The sequence below is a fragment of the Sinohyriopsis cumingii genome, chromosome 7, assembly GCF_028554795.1.
Source record: "Sinohyriopsis cumingii isolate HCF-2022 chromosome 7, ASM2855479v2, whole genome shotgun sequence".
In the NCBI taxonomy this organism is placed as follows: domain Eukaryota; kingdom Metazoa; phylum Mollusca; class Bivalvia; order Unionida; family Unionidae; genus Sinohyriopsis; species Sinohyriopsis cumingii.
Genome location: NC_142967.1, coordinates 20,056,926 through 20,075,011, shown reverse-complemented (window position 1 = coordinate 20,075,011; position 18,086 = coordinate 20,056,926). Strand labels below are relative to the sequence as shown.

Sequence of the window (18,086 nt, the reverse complement as noted above, 5' to 3'; positions counted from 1 at the left end):
TCTAACTGTATCATCTTGACCAGATACCAGTGGCCTGGCAAGATTCAGCTGTCCCCTTTGTCCTGTGAATAGAAGCTGGACAAAATAGATTGAACCTGCCAGACAACTGACTCCACTATGTCCAGAATCAAAACATTACATACAATGGCAAGACTAGTGGAAATCGCTTGTATTTCATGAGTTGTACCAGATCCAGGGAGTTTTCAGAGCAAGCCAATCTAATAAGCCACTTTAGCCAAGTGACCAGTGCTTGTTGAAATTATATTTCACTTTTCTCTGGACATAGCTGGAATATCAATGACCCCAGCTGCTTGAACGGTATGGAAGTCACTATGATTTTCCTGTGAATATCTGTCATAATAATGGACAGACCACTGACCCAGGATTTGTAACACTGGCAGACCTGCCAACCTGACAAGTCCATCTCAGTAAGGCAGTTAATTTATTTCTGTAAGATTGACCAGTTTTCATTAAGTTGTAATAAAATATCAATAACTGCTATTGTAAAGCTGGAAAACATAATTAAAAGTTTGACACATCAACGATAAATGTTATGTTCAACTGTAAAGTTTGTAAAGTATGTGCAGACTTTATTTACCACTAGAACAGTTCACAAACTCATGCTCCAAACCCTATGCAGCTCAATGGCTTGTTGCTATCTCTCAACTTGACATAATTCTTGGAAATTCTTTTCCATTTCACATGACAACAATCATATCTCCTGCCATGAGACATACTTAAATTGGCATGTAATGTCCAATAAAAGTAATTATGTCCTTTCCAGCTTTTATTCACAAGAATCTGAATACTCCTTTTTATTCTTCTGTGTTGATTAGTAACACTTTTCTAGAAGCTTGTTTTCCTGGATCCAAATAAAACACGGATGAACCAATTATCCAGTTTTTGTGGCAACAATCAATTTTCCATAGTTTTTGCTAGTATGCTGTAAGTCCATATTTTAAGGGTAATTTTCTTAAGACTTATGGCAAAACCCTAAGAGTTGGCAGGTCTGCATTGGACAAGAGGAATTAGAGCTAACTTGTAAGCCTGGCCTTCATCTTCTTAATCAGTTTCATTTTTGAAACAACGGGGGGAAAACACAGGCCCACATCCACTCCCAGGTGACTGATTGGGCATTGACAGCCCATGCCTCTGGGTCCAGGAATAGAAAGATAATGGTAGGCCATTTGTTGTTCCACCACATCACAAATATGACTAGAATCAGTTTGCCCCTTGATAAAAGATGGGCAGGATGGGATGACTCCATATGAAGCAGTTGGCCTCTACTTACTAATGCATCAATGATGACTATCAGGATGTATTGTACTTGTATGCACACACGGTAGTTGTTCAAACTACCTTCTCTTGGATGTGCTCCCTACAAGCATGAAAGGTTCGGTGAATGGCCTTCATTTACAGATTGCTATAAAGGGCCTTCTCTTGCACCATCCACTTGGTACTTACCATCCAAAAGCCTAGTAGGAAGACTGTTTCCACCCCACATCAGTCAACAAACTAGTATCTGTACCGGTTATAACCTCTTGCTGAGGGGCCTCTGAAAGTATTCTAGCCTCAAGCCACTCCCTGTATTGCCAATAAAGCAGGAGGTATATGATTTTGATCCTGATCATAACGTGGTGATTGAAACAACCAAAGATTGTGCTGTGATGGCAATCTGCAGATTGGGCACATTAAGGTACATTACGGCACAATAAGGCAGCCGAGGCACATTAAGGTACACTAAGGCAGCCGACGCACACTAAGGTACATTAAGGCTGGCAAGGCACATTAAGCCAGCCAAGGCACATTAAAGGCATGGTAAGGCAGCCGAGGCAAAGAAAATCTGCTTCAGATAAGAGCAACCCGGTGAGTTGAACAAACTCTTGTTGTGATACATGTTTAGGCAGACTATGTCTCTGATGCACAAAAAATACAGCTGATGTGTTCTACAGGATGATGAACAAGGCTGAGCTCAGTAAGAAACTCCATCCCTAGATGAATGAAAATGTTTTACATGGTCCAACATCGCCATGTTGGCTAGCCACCCTAAATGGCATAGGAGAGTGAATGATATTTTATTTATATACTGACTAAAACAACATGAAGAGTGTTTTTGCTGACGATCTTCCAAGTGTGTTGCCATCACTATGGAGGACATCCTGAAGTGGGATAAGACAGAGTCCATTGTTGCGGTGAAGGCCCAAGGGGATGAGGTTAAGGCCAAATGGAAGGGTTTGGAATCAGTATAATATCCTGTTATAGCCAAACCAAATGAACTTTGAGGTACTATATGAATTGGTATGTTTAAATATGCATACAAGACAGACATGTAGCATCATGTCCCACCCAGTTACGTTATCCTGACACTAGGCTGAACAGTCCTAACACTAACCTCTCAATGCTGAGTGCCAAGTGAGGAAGTTGCTAGCACCATTTTTATAAGTCTTTGGTGTGACTCAGCCAGGATTCTAACCTGCTAACCACTTAGGCCACCGAAGCGGTCAAAGTAATAGGTATATGGAAATATGCATGAGACACTATGTGATTAGGTATGTGGAAATATGCATGAGACACTATGTGAATAGTATGTGGAAATATGCATGCGACACTGTGTGAATAGGTATGTGGAAATATGCATTAAGACACTGTGCATCTTGGGATCCCCAAGATGAAGGTAAATGATAAAAATGTCTTTGTGGAATCACTTGTAATCACCATGACAAAAGGGAATGATGGAAATGTCTTTGTGGAATCACTTGCAATCACCATGATGAAAGGGAATGATGGAAATGTCTTTGTGGAATCACTGGCAATCACCATGATGATGGGAAATGATGAAACTGTCTTTGCTGAATCACTTTTAATCACCATGATGAAAGGGAATGGTGCAAATGTCTTTGTGGAATCACTTGTAATCACCATGATAAAAAGGAATGATGGAAATGTCTTTGTGGAATCATTTGGGATCTCTATGATGATGGGAAATGATGAAACTGTGTTTGGGGAATCACTTAGGATCTCCAAGATGAAAGTAAATAATGAAACTGCCTTTGTGGGATCTCTTGGGATCTCCATGATAACAGGGAATGATGAAATTGTCTTTGTGGAATCACTTGGGATCTCCATGATGAAAGTAAATAATGAAACTGCCTTTGTGGGATCTCTTGGGATCTCCATAATGAAAGGGAATGATGAAATTGTCTTTGTGGAACCACTTGGGATCTCCATGATGAAAGTAAATAATGAAACTGCCTTTGTGGGATCTCTTGGGATCTCCATGATGACAGGGAATGATGAAACTGCCTTTGTGGAATCACTTGGGATCTCCATGATGACTGGGAATGATAAAATTGTCCTTGTGGAATCACTTGGGATCTCCATGATGACAGGGATTGATGAAACTGCCTTTGTGGAATCACTTTTAATCACCATGACGAAAGGGAATGATGGAAATGTCTTTGTGGAATCACTTGGGATCTCCATGATAAAAGTAAATAATGAAACTGTCTTTGTGGAATCACTTGGGATCTCCATGATGACAGGGAATGATGAGATTGTCTTTGTGGAATCACATGGTATCTCCATCATAAAATAGAATGATGAAAGGAGCAGGAATTTGATAAAAAGATGGAACCCCTCCAAAACGACCTGAGTTACCCGATCATTAGTCAAAAAGAGGCTCATCCAAGTTTGGCAAAATGGAAGAATCTAGCACCCAAAATAAAAATCAATGTTGGGCAGAAACAACAGCAAATCACTGTCTGTTGGCATGAGGCTTTGGTGATAAGCAACCGTTTAATTTGCCCCCTTCCAGCCTGTCTTAGAAAGGACACAGCTGCCTAAAATAACTGTTGTCGCTGAGAAGTACCACTGAAGTCTTTTTGTCGACAATCATCCCATCTCTGGTACAATTCCTGATGAGGTCTAGATGAGTTAAAGGCCTGCAAGGGCAGCTGAAGTGACAATTGTGCCACCTGTTTTCTTACCTACTCAATACAGACCCCAAACAAATGGGATAAACCAAAAGGACAGCAAACAGAAAAGTTCATCTTTGAGTAGAGAATAAAGTTACATTCCTTTTCATTAGGATCAAGAGATATCCAAAATTTAACTTTTGTCTGTAAAGTCAGTCAAAGTTTTGGTTCATGGTCACAAATAAAAGCCACCAACTACTATTTTTAATTCCCTATTTATCACTGACTTTTTGCGTTAGTCAACTGTTATTTCTACACCAATGATAGCTATAGATAACAATGTATTTATGTATTTTACACAGAAAATTCAACTACAAATGTAAACATAAATTTTCTATCAATCTGAATTATGCAATTTCATTTCAAGCATTTAGTCCAAATCTCACTGTTTTGATCCTGTCTTAAATGCTGTCTATAATGTATAACAGCAAATTCATTCAGAAGAAACCTAGCTCTCCACTGAGTTAAATAACTTAATCATTGTGAGAACAATCATATCCCATTATGAGAAGAATTTCATATCCCACTGTGAGGACATTTATATCCCACTGGGAGAACATTCATATCCAACTGTGAGAACAATTTCATATCCCACTGTGAGGACATTTATATCCCACTGGGAGAACATTCATATCCAATTGTGAGAACAATTTCATATCCCACTGTGAGGACATTTATATCCCACTGGGAGAACATTCATATCCAATTGTGAGAACAATTTCATATCCCACTGTGAGGACATTTATATCCCACTGGGAGAACATTCATATCCAATTGTGAGAACAATTTCATATCCCACTGTGAGGACATTTATATCCCACTGGGAGAACATTCATATCTAATTGTGAGAACAATTTCATATTCCACTGTGAGGACATTTATATCCCACTGGGAGAACATTCATATCCAATTGTGAGAACAATTTCATATTCCAATGTGAGGACATTTATATCCCACTGGGAGAACATTCATATCCAATTGTGAGAACAATTTCATATCTAACTGTGAGAACATTTGGATTTCAAATAATACTGTCTGCAAAACTCTTAGCAAGATAACAGAACAGCAGTTTGCACATTAACTGTTTTTGGTGTTATGCAAATAGTGCTATCAACAGCATATGTACCAACTTGAGAATCGGAATGTCAAGTGCACACCAATTCTTATTTGAATCATTAGTTTCAATGTGCCACAGCAGTTAATAAATTACAAGCAATGTCTAAAAGCATTGATACTGTATCTCAGATGTGATCAAGGCAAGGTAATGTGGAAGCACTTACATTCTCTTCCTCCTTATCTTGGGTCTTATCCACAGATTTTTGAAATAATGATGACAGAGTTCTCTTTCCTTGGGCACATTCCATAAGTATCAGAAGATAGGAATAAAATACTGAAAGTAAACAGAATAAATGAGAAACTATATCACTGTAATTCAAGTAATTAAATGTAGAAAAATGTAATTATTTTCAGAATACAAATATTGAATATAGACAAAATGATTCTTTTGTATTATTTTGGAACCATGCACAAAATAAATGGAATGGACTCCCCAAAATTATCTCTAGGACCCATGATACATGTTTACCTAACTGTACTACTGTAAAAAAAAGAAAAAGAAAAAAAAAAGTTGCTCAGTGGAACCTGCACTGTACTGGTAAAAACAAAGAATATCCTGGAATTCATCTTTTCTTTTTCACTGCCAAGTGATGAAACCATGTCTAATATATTTAGCAATAACATAATTTTCAAATTAGCCAATGTATCAGCAATATTGGACGTAAGATCAAAACCATTTTCACTCAGACTAACCAAATGTCTAAGTGAAAACTACATGTGAATTTGACCATCCATTTCGAGAGAGTAATGATATGTTCATGAGGGCCACCATTGTGGCCATACTGGAGGTCAGACTGACATCATTTCAATGAGACCCAATTAGACACCATAAAAAGTCTGCTGGAGTGATTTTCCACTTTAGGATAAATAACAATAACAAGATTTTCGTGATGGCTGCAATGGTGGCTATATACATGTACTAGATATTTGATTTCCAAAATGGCTGCAATGGTGGCTATATATATGTACTAGATATTTGATTTCCAAAATGGCTGCAATGGTGGCTATATACATGTACTAGACATTTGATTTCCAAAATGGCTGCAATGGTGGCTAGATACATGTACTAGATATTTGATTTCCAAAATGGCTGCAATGGTGGCTATGGTGGCGCTCTACAGTTTCGTATTTTCCATAGGGTTAGGATTTTAAAGAAAAAGAATGTCCCCGGCTTTCCTCACTGGTTATACTGGCTATTTAAAAAAGACCTTGTGTATCTTAAGTATAATGCAAAGAACCTTTAATTCCCTTTATTTTGGTGTATGATTGATGGGTGTACTATGGGTTATAGAGTATACAGCTTGGCCTTACTTCAAATGTGCACCTTTCAAAAAAGTGCAAGCTCTACTTGGTCATTTTCACTTCCTGAACTTCAGAGGTAAATTGTATAAAAAAGAGCCGATAACTTTTTGTACATTTTATATATTTGGTAATTCATTCATTGCCCTTTCAGAAGCTGGTATTGTCTAGTCTGGCAAAATTCATTTTCCCTATTTTAACAGCTGGTATGTATAGTGTACTTTAGACTAATTCAGACTGATTTTTTAACACAAGGGAGCAGTCATTTTAGTTAGCAGTGTGCTTAAATCATGTAAAATTTCCAAAAGTACAATATCCAAAAGAAATATCATCCACATTACATTAATGTAGCATAGAGGTATGCAAACATTCTCTCCACTGTGCATGTTTTAAATGCGAACTACTTCACCTTACATACGTCACTCTCTCAAAAGTACATATTATCTGGTGAGCGCCACCTATATACATGTACTAGATATTTGATTTCCAAAATGGCTGCAATGGTGACTATATACATGTACTAGATATTTGATTTCCAAAATGGCTGCAATGGTGGCTATATACATGTACAAGATATCTGATTTCCAAAATGGCTGCAATGGTGGCTATATACATGTACTAGATATCTGATTTCCAAAATGGCTGCAATGGTGGCTATATACATGTACTAGATATTTGATTCCCAAAATGGCTGCAATGGTGGCTATATACTAGATATCAGATTAGTATCAAGAAGATATAAAAAGTCTTCTCATGAAAACACCATGACAAAATGACATGTCATTTGGGAGGAGTAGTGATAAAAGGGTCAAGTAATATTAATTTACATAAGATTATGTATCAATATATAATGATGGCTTGAAGGGTCATGTATCAAAATATAATGACAAGGGTACAGGGGGCTCTGGATAGAGGTAGTATCTTTGTTGTTTGGCATCTGCACTCTCTGAGTGGATGGACGCACTGGTCCTCATCCATCTCCCTGCTTCAGCTGGCGGGCCAAATGACACTGAGGAGGTCATGTTAACACTGCATCACTAGGCACATGAACTTCTACAGGGAAGTCACCGGCTAGGGCAGAAGGTCTCTACAGATCAACGACCAAGTATTCAGGACCAGGGTGCACCATATGTATTAGTGGGTTGCAGTTGTGGCCAACCAGCTATGGTTTGAAATAGCAGGGAATGCAGATCTCTTCAGCCATGGTTGGCCATCTGTCCAGAAGAGGGAAACTCTGATATAAAACCTACAGCCTGTGGACCTCGCTGTCACCATCCTGGCTTGCTAAGCCATGGCAGATGAACCCCAGGTTTAAAAGGATGAGGCCAGTTTGCACAGACTGCACTCCACCTAAAAGCTCCATTGCGCAGGCATGAAGGAACTGTCTGTCTACTGTTTACGTTCAACTCTATCAAACCCTGCAGCAATGGGAAAGGGGCAAAAATGGCAGGTGAAAGATGTCACTGGAAGCCGCAGTCCCAATCCTGCATGCAGGCGACTCAGGCCTTTGGCGGTCTGGTGTTGATCTGGAGACAACACCATCACCCGGCAGCAGCCTGAGTGACCAAGCAGCCTTTTCTAGGGACAGCACTGCTTGCTCCGCATGGAAAGGCGCCTAGAAAAGGTGGCCTCACCAAAGCTCGTCTCCTTTCCACCCTCCAGTTGGCCTGCCACAGCCAATGGGCATCTTCCAAAGCGGTCAAAACATAACAGAAAAAACAAGGCATGCCCCAGCTGCCTCACATTGTGGGAAAAGACTAAAACTGGTTTGTTGGAACATAAGAACAATACTAGACTGAACCAACAGCAACAGACCAGGATGACGCTCTGCCTTAACAGCACACGAACTCTCTCGCCTTGGTGTTGACATTGCTGCACTTAGCGAAGTCTGCCTTTCAGAGGAGGGAAGTCTGAAAGAACTCGGTGCTGGATGCACCCTGTACTAGTCAGGAAAATCAAAGACTGAAAAATGACTTTCTGGAGTTGGTTTCATGGTCAAGGACTCAATCGCCACCAAGTTAACAAACCTTCCCACTGGTCACACCTACCGCATCATGTCCATGTGTCTCTCGTTAGGGAACCAACAACACACCACACTCTTCTGTGTATATGCTCCAACACTCCAGGCAGATCCTTCTGAAAAGGATAATTCTAGGCTGACCTGTGCAGATGTCTCAAGGGCATCGGAGAGACCGACAAAATAATCATCCTCAGAGATTTCAATGCCAGAGTGGGCCAAGACTCAGAAGCCTGGAAAGTCTTTCTTGGGAAACATGGTGTGGGTGTGGCTGCAATGACAATGGGTGCCTGCTTCCTGAATATTGCACAGAATTACAGCTCACCATCACAAACACCCTACTCCAGCAGAAAGACAGCCTGAAAATGACCTGGATGCATCCTAGATCGAAACACTGGCACCTAATCGATTAATTCATAATACACCAGAAGGACTTAAAAGCTGTCCTTCATACCAGAGTGATGCCCAGTGCAGAGTGTCACACAGATGATCATCTTGTCTGATGCAAGCTCAACTTCCACTTCAAACCCAGACCCAGACAACAAGGAGGTACCCTGAGAGGGAAGCTCCAGATCAAAAACCTGTTGTCTGAAGATGTCAAGGCAGATTTTCAAGAGAGCCTGCAGTCTAGACTTGAAGAACCTAATTTTTTGCTAGATGTACCTCTGGAAGAGATGTGGAATCACATCAAGGCTGCCATTCTGCAAACCTCAGAAGAAATCCTTGGGTTCACCACTAAGAAAAACAAAGACTGGTCTGATGAAAACAACCAAGAAATCCAAGAACTGCTTGCCAAAAAGAGATCAGTGTACCAAGCCCACCTCGCTCAACCACCCTGTCCAAAGAAGAAAGCAGCCTTCTGCCTTATCTGCAGCTCCCTCCTGTGCAGTCTCCAAGACATACAAAATTAATGATGCACAAAACTTGCAGAATGATTCCAGCTGTACACTGACACTGGTGACTACAAGGGGTTCTAGGAAGCGTTGAAAGCAGTGTATGGTCCTTCCTTCCAAATACAGAGACCCCTATGGAGTGCAGATGACCAGGAGCTACTCACTGACAAGAAATCTTTCCTGAACTACTGGTCAGAGCACTTCCACACCCTCTTCAGCACTAGCCGTACAGTCCAGGAGGCAGCTATTGATCACATCCCACAACAGCCACCAAAGATGGAACCTACACTACAAGAGACTGAAAAAGCCATAGAACAGCTAAAGATTGGAAAGGCTGCAGCAAAAGATGGTATCCCATCAGAGATATGAAAGAGAGGAAGCCCAGTATTGCACATTAAACTCCAAGAGTTCTTCGTTTGCTGCTGGGAGCGAGGAAAACTTCCACAAGACCTCCGAGATGCAGTCATCATCACCTTGTATAAAAACAATGGTTAAAATTCTGACTGTTCAAACTACTTTGGGATAACTATGCTCTCCAAAGCAGGCAAAATCCTTGCTAGAGTGTTATTGAACAGACCAGTGCCCACCATTGCAGAACATGCTCCAGAGAGTCAATGTGGCTTCAGAGCCAATAGGGGCACAGCTGACATGGTGCTCATCCTTAGATCCAGGAGAAATGCCAAGAACAAAACAAAGGACTGTACATCACATTTGTGAACCTGATGTAGGCCCCCACACTGTTCTCCATCTTCATCATGATGCTCCAAAAAGCAACAGAAGACCTTGTTGACAAAGATGGCATCTATATCCAATTTCGTACTGATGGCAACCTCTTCAACTTAAGGTGACTTCAGGCCCACACCTAGACCTTGGAAAAACTGATTAGAGAACTTCTCTTTGCAAATGAAGATACCTTTGCTGCCCACATGGAAGCCGCCTTACAGCAAGTAACATTCTGCTTTGCAGAAGTTTGCCAGCTCTTTGGTCCAAAGGTCAGCCTAAAGAAAACTGAGATACTTCAACAGCTTGCTCCCAAGAAGAGTACCGGCCACCAAGCATCTTCATTGACCAGACAGAGCTGAACGTAATCCACCAGTTCACCTACCTCGGCTGTGTGATATCCTCTGATGCCAAGATTGTCAAATAGACAACAGACTGGCCAAGGCATACAATGCCTTCAGCAGACTCTATAAATGAGTATGGTACAGTACAATGCCTGTCTCAAGAGAGATACAAAGATCAGCGTCTACGGAACTGTCGTAATGACCACCCTCCTATATGGCACCAAATCATGGGTCACCTACAGCTGCCACCTCCACCTCCTTGAACGCTTCCATCAGCACTGCCTCCGCACCAACACTGAAGTCTTCAAACAAGCAGGGATCACAAGCATTGAGGCCATGTTCATGAAGATACAGCTATGCTGGGCAGGGCATGTGTCCTGGATGGAGGATCACCACCTGCCAAAGATCGCACTGTATGGTGAACTGTCCACTGGTAACTGTGATAGAGGGGCACCTCAAAAGAGATATAAAGACTCCTTGAAAAAGACCCTCACCACCTGTGGCATCAATCACCACCAATGGGCATCACAAGCTTCTGATGGTGAAAGCTGGTGACTTACAGTTCACCGGGCCACTGCCACTTTTGAACAAAACAGATGGGCCATCTTGGAGAAAGAACGATGGCAAAGAAAAAAAACGGGAACCATCGGCAGCACCCATCACAAACCAGACATTCCCCTGCAGCCTCTGTGGACAGATGTGCCTGTCGAGTATTGGGCTCATCAACCACCAGTACGCATGCAATAGATATGGACATCCCCCTTCCTAAATCTTCTCAAGTGAAGTGAAGCCAACAATTTATCAAAGTATAATGATGGCTTAAAGGGTAATGTGATACTAATTTACACAAGTGTGTGTGTGATTAGGATTTTTAAGGTAGCTTTAACAATTTTTCTGTCATATTGCTACAATGTCTGCAGTGTGGCAGTTTATAGTGATGTCTAGCACTGGGGCATCATGCCGCAGACACAAGGCATGATGTCCCACCCAGCCACATTTATATAAGATTTTTTATCAAAATATAATGACAGCTTGAAGGGTCATGTGATACTAATTTACACTACATCATATGGAAAAATACAACTTATATAACTATTCACAGTGTCTCTATATTTTTTGTAGTTACAACTAGGATAAGCTATCAAAAATATGTTTTACATTAATCTAACTTTCATTATCAACCAATACTGGCCAGTGGAACACATATACTCGATTCACATTTCTTTTAACTGTTTTATTTGTATTACTATTTACAGTCCTTGTTATCATTTTATTATTTGTATTACTATTTACAGTCCTTGTTACTACTGTAGTTTTTGTATTACTATTTACAGTCATTGCTACCATTGTATTATTTGTATTACTCTTTACATTGCTTGTTACTACTGTATTATTTGTATTACTATTTACAGTCCTTGTTACCACTGTATTATTTGTATTACTATTTACAGTCCTTGTTACCACTGTATTATTTATATTACTATTTACAGTCCTTGTTACTAATGTATTTTTTGTATTACTATTTACAGTCATTGCTACCATTGTATTATTTGTATTACTATTTACAGTGCTTGTTACTACTGTAGTATTTGTATTACTATTTACTGTCCTTGTTACCATTGTATTATTTGTATTACTATTTACAGTCATTGTTACTAATGTATTTTTTGTATTACTATTTACAGTCATTGCTACCATTGTATTATTTGTATTACTATTTACAGTGCTTGTTACTACTGTAGTATTTGTATTACTATTTACAGTCCTTGTTACCATTGTATTATTTATATTACTATTTACAGTCATTGTTACTAATGTATTTTTTGTATTACTATTTACAGTCATTGCTACCATTGTATTATTTGTATTACTGTTTACAGTGCTTGTTACTACTGTAGTATTTGTATTACTATTTACAGTCCTTGTTACCACTGTATTATTTGTATTACTATTTATAGTGCTTGTTATTACTTGTAGTATTTGTATTACTATTTACAGTCCTTGTTACCATTGTATTATTTGTATTATTATTTACAGTCCTTGTTACCACTGTATCATTTATATTACTATTTACAGTCCTTATTACTACTGTATTTTTTGTATTACTATTTACAGTTATTGCTACCATTGCATTATTTGTATTACTATTTACAGTGCTTGTTACTACTGTAGTAGTTGTATTACTATTTACAGTCCTTGTTACCATTGTATTATTTGTATTAATATTTACAGTCCTTATTACTACAGTATTATTTGTATTACTATTTACAGTGCTTGTTACTACTGTATTATTTGTATTACTATTTACAGTCCTTGTTACCACTGTATTCTTTATATTACTATTTACAGTCCTTGTCACCATTGTATTATTTGTATTACTATTTACAGTCCTTGTTACTACTGTATTATTTGTATTACTATTTACAGTCCTTGTTACCATTGTATTATTTATATTACTATTTACAGTCCTTGTTACTACTGTACTTTTTGTATTACTATTTACAGTCATTGCTACCATTGTATTATTTGTATTACTATTTACAGTGCTTGTTACTACTGTATTATTTGTATTACTATTTACAGTCCTTGTTACCATTGTATTATTTGTATTACTATTTACAGTCCTTGTTACCACTGTATTATTTATATTACTATTTACAGTCATTGTTACTAATGTATTTTTTGTATTACTATTTACAGTCACCGCTACCATTGTATTATTTGTATTACTATTTACAGTGCTTGTTACTACTTTAGTATTTGTATTACTATTTACAGTCCTTGTTACCACTGTATTATTTGTATTACTATTTATAGTGCTTGTTACTACTGTATTATTTGTATTACTATTTACAGTCCTTGTTACCATTGCATTATTTGTATTATTATTTACAGTCCTTGTTACCACTGTATCATTTATATTACTATTTACAGTCCTTATTACTACTGTATTTTTTGTATTACTATTTACAGTTATTGCTACCATTGCATTATTTGTATTACTATTTACAGTCCTTGTTACTACTGTAGTAGTTGTATTACTATTTACAGTCCTTGTTACCATTGTATTATTTGTATTACTATTTACAGTCCTTATTACTACAGTATTATTTGTATTACTATTTACAGTGCTTGTTACTACTGTATTATTTGTATTACTATTTACAGTCCTTGTTACCATTGTATTATTTGTATTACAATTTACAGTCCTTATTACTAATGTATTATTTGTATTACTATTTACAGTCCCTATTACTACTGTATTATTTGTATATTGAATAATGAGACTGTTTTAAATAATTAACTTACATTACTCTGATTTCCAATTTAAAGCATTTTTCATTGTTGTTTCAAATATGTTTTGAGTGTTTTATACATGTTACCTTTATATTTTATTTTATACACCTTTTACAGAATGTTAACATCTTGATCTTTTATAAATTATCTTGTACTTCATACTAATATATTTTGCAAAGGTTCATACTCTAAATGTTTTTGTGCTATTCTTCATTTTTAGAGCTTTCCTTTTAAATGACACAAACATTTTACTGATGCAATTAGGTGCCATCAGTGCTAATACTAACACATACTTGTTTTAAAATATTGCCACCGATGGTTACAATATCCAAAGAGGTAACTACTATAAGGTCTAGCCATTTACCTACCTTTTAAATGCCTCCCTTGAAAGAAATATAATTGACCTGAAAGACTAATTTCTCTCAACTTTCTTACTACATTAAAACATTGGAAGGGGACATGTATTTCATCCAGCAAATCAGTCATCTCAAGGACTAAATTCTGCTCAAAAAGTTGAACTGTGAATAACTGTCAAAAGGTATTAATCAAGGTAAGTTTGACATATTCTATTCAAACCTGCTAAAAGGTGATTAACTTTTATCACCTGGTAAGTCACAATTGATTGATGATCAATAATTACATAGGCTGGGACTGTAGAATTGTTTTATCAAACCAAATTTCAGTCTTTAATCCTAATTGATTACTTGGGATTTCTGAATGACAAATTATACTCGCTAAGCAATCACTTTGTGAAAACATAAACATGAACATTCTCTTTATACGTCTTTCATTCTCTACTAATTACATTTATTTTTACTTTTAAATCAATAAATATAGTTATACATAATAACACTGTAATGATAAATGTATAATTGTAATGATAAATTTATGAGGTATTCAACTGTAATAATAACCATAAAAGATCATATTCGACTGGAATTATAACCAGATCATATTTGAATGTAATCACAACTGTATGAGATCACATTTGACTAATTATAACCATATCAGATCATATCTGACTGTAATTATAACTGTATGAGATCATGTTTGGTTATCAATTTAAATTTCACTAATCTGTGTTGGCACTGTGATCTGAACAATTTTTATTATTATATAGACACACAAGAAAAAGCATTTGGGGTACTAATTAGTAGTCCATACAATCAACATCCAGATAATTAATGTTCAACTGTATTAAGATGATTCATTTGGTTACTATTATTAGTAATGCAAACTATGTTTAGCAAAAGTGAATGGATAATATGCCATGAACATGAAGAGATCCCTCCAAACCAAAAACATGCAGCAGACACTAAATGTTCCTTAAGGTCTTACAGTAATACACATCTTCACTGGCCAGGAAAAACCAGTTGGTAAAGATGACAAAATTCCATCTGATGGGCATCACCACCAAGCACAAAAGAAATCCACACAACTCGATGAAGAACCTGAAAAGGAAAAATAAAATATGACAGCTGCAACTTGGCTTCATACCATTTTCTGCATAAAATACGCACACTGAAGAAAATAAACAGGTGATCTTAAATCATACTTCATTGCTTTAATCACAAAGAATGGGTTCTGCTCTCTGTGTTAAATGTACCTGTGGCTTCAATAAATTTCCGGATCTCAGGAAAGATCATAGCTTACTACAGAGCTACTTATAGCAGTCTCTAGAATACAATGTTCTGCCTGGCTGTTTGCACTTATAGCAATCTCTAGAATACAATGTTCTGCCTGGCTGTTTGCACTTCTGTAGTCTCTAGAGTATGAAAAATATTCTGCCTGGCTGTTTGTACTTATAGCAGTCTCTAGAGTACAATGTTCTGCCTGGCTGTTTGCACTTATTGCAGTCTCTATAATACAATGTTCTGCCTGGCTGTTTGCACTTATAGCAGTCTCTAAAGTACAATGTTCTGCCTGGCTGTTTGTACTTATAGCAGTCTCTAGAATACAATGTTTTGCCTGGCTGTTTGCACTTAAATCAGTCTCTAGAGTACAATGTTCTGCCTGGCTGTTTGCACTTATAGCAGTCTCTAGAGTACAATGTTCTACCTGGCTGTTTGCACTTATAGCAGTCTCTAGAATACAATGTTCTGCCTAGCTGTTTGCACTTAAATCAGTCTCTAGAGTACAGTGTTCTGCCTGGCTGTTTTCACTTATAGCAGTCTCTAGAATACAATGTTCTGCCTGGCTGTTTGCACTTGTAGCAGTCTCTAGAGATTTTCTTTTGGCAGGATGACTAACCATTTCTGGAATAGATTGGTTTCTTCTTGCAGCCAACTTTGTGGTGACTATGTCTAACAGATGAAACACTGCAGAACTCATGGTATTAATTCAGTTCCCAGAATAAACCTATGCAAACACCATGATATTAAAATTCCAATAACTTAAAATTTCTGAGAGTTCATGACCAAACTATATTATCGGTATTGACGGATCCTAGATAAGAGCTTGTGTGCTGAGAAAATAACATGAACCATTGCATTTTCTGGACCTACATGTATTTGAAACATGTGCTTTCATTCCACATCAAAGAGTTGGGTGCTAATTTCAGTCATAAGTGTCCAAACTCAAGACTGTTAAGGGACTGAAATTCATCAATAAAATGATGTCTCTATTCTTTTTCAGTTACAACTAGGATAAACTCTCAAAAGATTATTTTACTCAAATTTAACTTGATTATCAACCAATCCTGGACAGTCAAACCTATATATACTCTATTTTATCTTGACCCATTTCCAGACTGGTACTCATTTTTCCATACAATTAGTACAGTGTGTCCTGAAAAGAATTAGGAATTAAAGGTTAAACAGGGATACTCAAGAATCCAGCTTGTGGTGCAGTCAAACATCAGGAAATAAGTGTTTGTGGGAATCAAATTGCCATTATGGAAAAGGTTGATTCATTTCACTTGTGAACTGTTCTGACAATTTTAGGCATCCCATACTCACCACAGTCATCTAAAATATCAAAAAAGAACAACAACTTTTGACAAGTTAAGAGATTTGTGTGGTGTTAATTCTATGGCTTTAAACTAAGTAATAAAAAAGAGCAAAGGCCAAGAAGTTTTATGAACTGAAAATATATTTCCCTAAAATACAAAGTGAAAAAAATAATAAAAAATAACTTACATTATTGTGTATTAAATCCTAATCATTCCTAAACGTCTTATTAAATAAAAAAAGTATTGAGTAATCATAATGTGTTCCAGTGGTATTCCGTATGATATCCACAATTGTCCTTATGTGCCAACAGTACTAAGGAATCACCATGATTTAGTCACCAAAATCTCTTTCAATGAATTAGTACTTCTACTACTCCTACTAATCCATGCACTTTATAATTCCAATGAATGATTGAATTAAATAAATGAATCCCTTCAATTTAACACAACTAAATATCTTCCATGACTTATCGTACAGTACTAAGAATACCTAATACTCTGTAATAATTCTCTAATATACAAAGCTAAGTCTTGGCTTCAGAAACAAATGAATGATGCATATTCTTTTTAGAACAATTTCAACTCATAAACAAGATCAGCTGTTAAACAATCAGGAATTAGGTCAGCCTGGCCTTTCCAAAACTCATGCCCTGAAGTTGTTGTTGTAGGGTTTAACTGCATTTTTCAGCACAAGATAGGCTATACATGGCAGCCAGTATATAACTACTAGAGGAAGAACCCTGGAAAACCCCGGGAAGATCCTATGACCCTCAAGAAGCTACTTGCAAGCTTACCAATGCTAGCCAAGCCTGAGACTTGAACCTACATAGACAGAGGTGAGATGGCAGTGATCCGGAAATGGTGAGCACTTTAGACCACTTGGCCAGTCAGGGCCCCCATGTCCTGAAGTCAGATCATGGTATATTAACCTGGACTAATAGTACAGTACAACCTTGGAACTTATGAATGAATGACTCATACAAACACTGATCATTAAAATAATGCACAAAAGATATATATATGTAGATTGTCAGAGTGAACTCTGCAGCCACGGTCTACAAGTAGTTGACTCTAATTCTACACTTATTGGCACTCCAGCAAAGCCATAAAGTCCTTTAGCTTGCACAAAAGGTGCCAGCTCGGCTAATTTAGGGATTCAATGATGAGAAATCTTGGCTAATTGAACTGATATGGTCAAGTTTCCTCATCCAAGTCAGTGTCCTTGTCCTTTTGAGACCAGGTATTACACTACTGGTTTAAGTTTTGGTTAGTTTTCCCAAAGTGCAAAATTATTATTTCATCACCTGTGTTCCCCATCCACTCCAGAGCATACCACCCACCCAACAGCTTAACAAGTGGGACAGAGATTTATATCCATTTAATGTTTTTTTCATGTCAAAGTTATTGAGGGTGATATCCTATGATAAACATAAACAGGTTAGCTACTCTCTTTTTCAACATGTAGCAAGGATGGAT

The 18,086-nt window shown here is 37.5% G+C and overlaps 1 protein-coding gene across 2 annotated transcripts in view; it reads right to left on the bottom strand.

Moving 5' to 3' along the window:
• LOC149794832 (protrudin-like) overlaps positions 1 to 18,086 on the bottom strand; it is a 96,647-nt gene that overhangs the window by 35,821 nt on the left and 42,740 nt on the right. For both annotated transcript variants that reach the window (XM_089964490.1, XM_089964491.1), the window contains exons 6-7: positions 14,999 to 15,111; positions 5,255 to 5,364 (exon numbers count right to left, since the gene is read on the bottom strand). In XM_089964490.1, the coding sequence (XP_089820616.1) occupies positions 5,255 to 5,364; positions 14,999 to 15,111 (223 nt within the window). The remainder of the gene's footprint in view (positions 1 to 5,254; positions 5,365 to 14,998; positions 15,112 to 18,086) is intronic.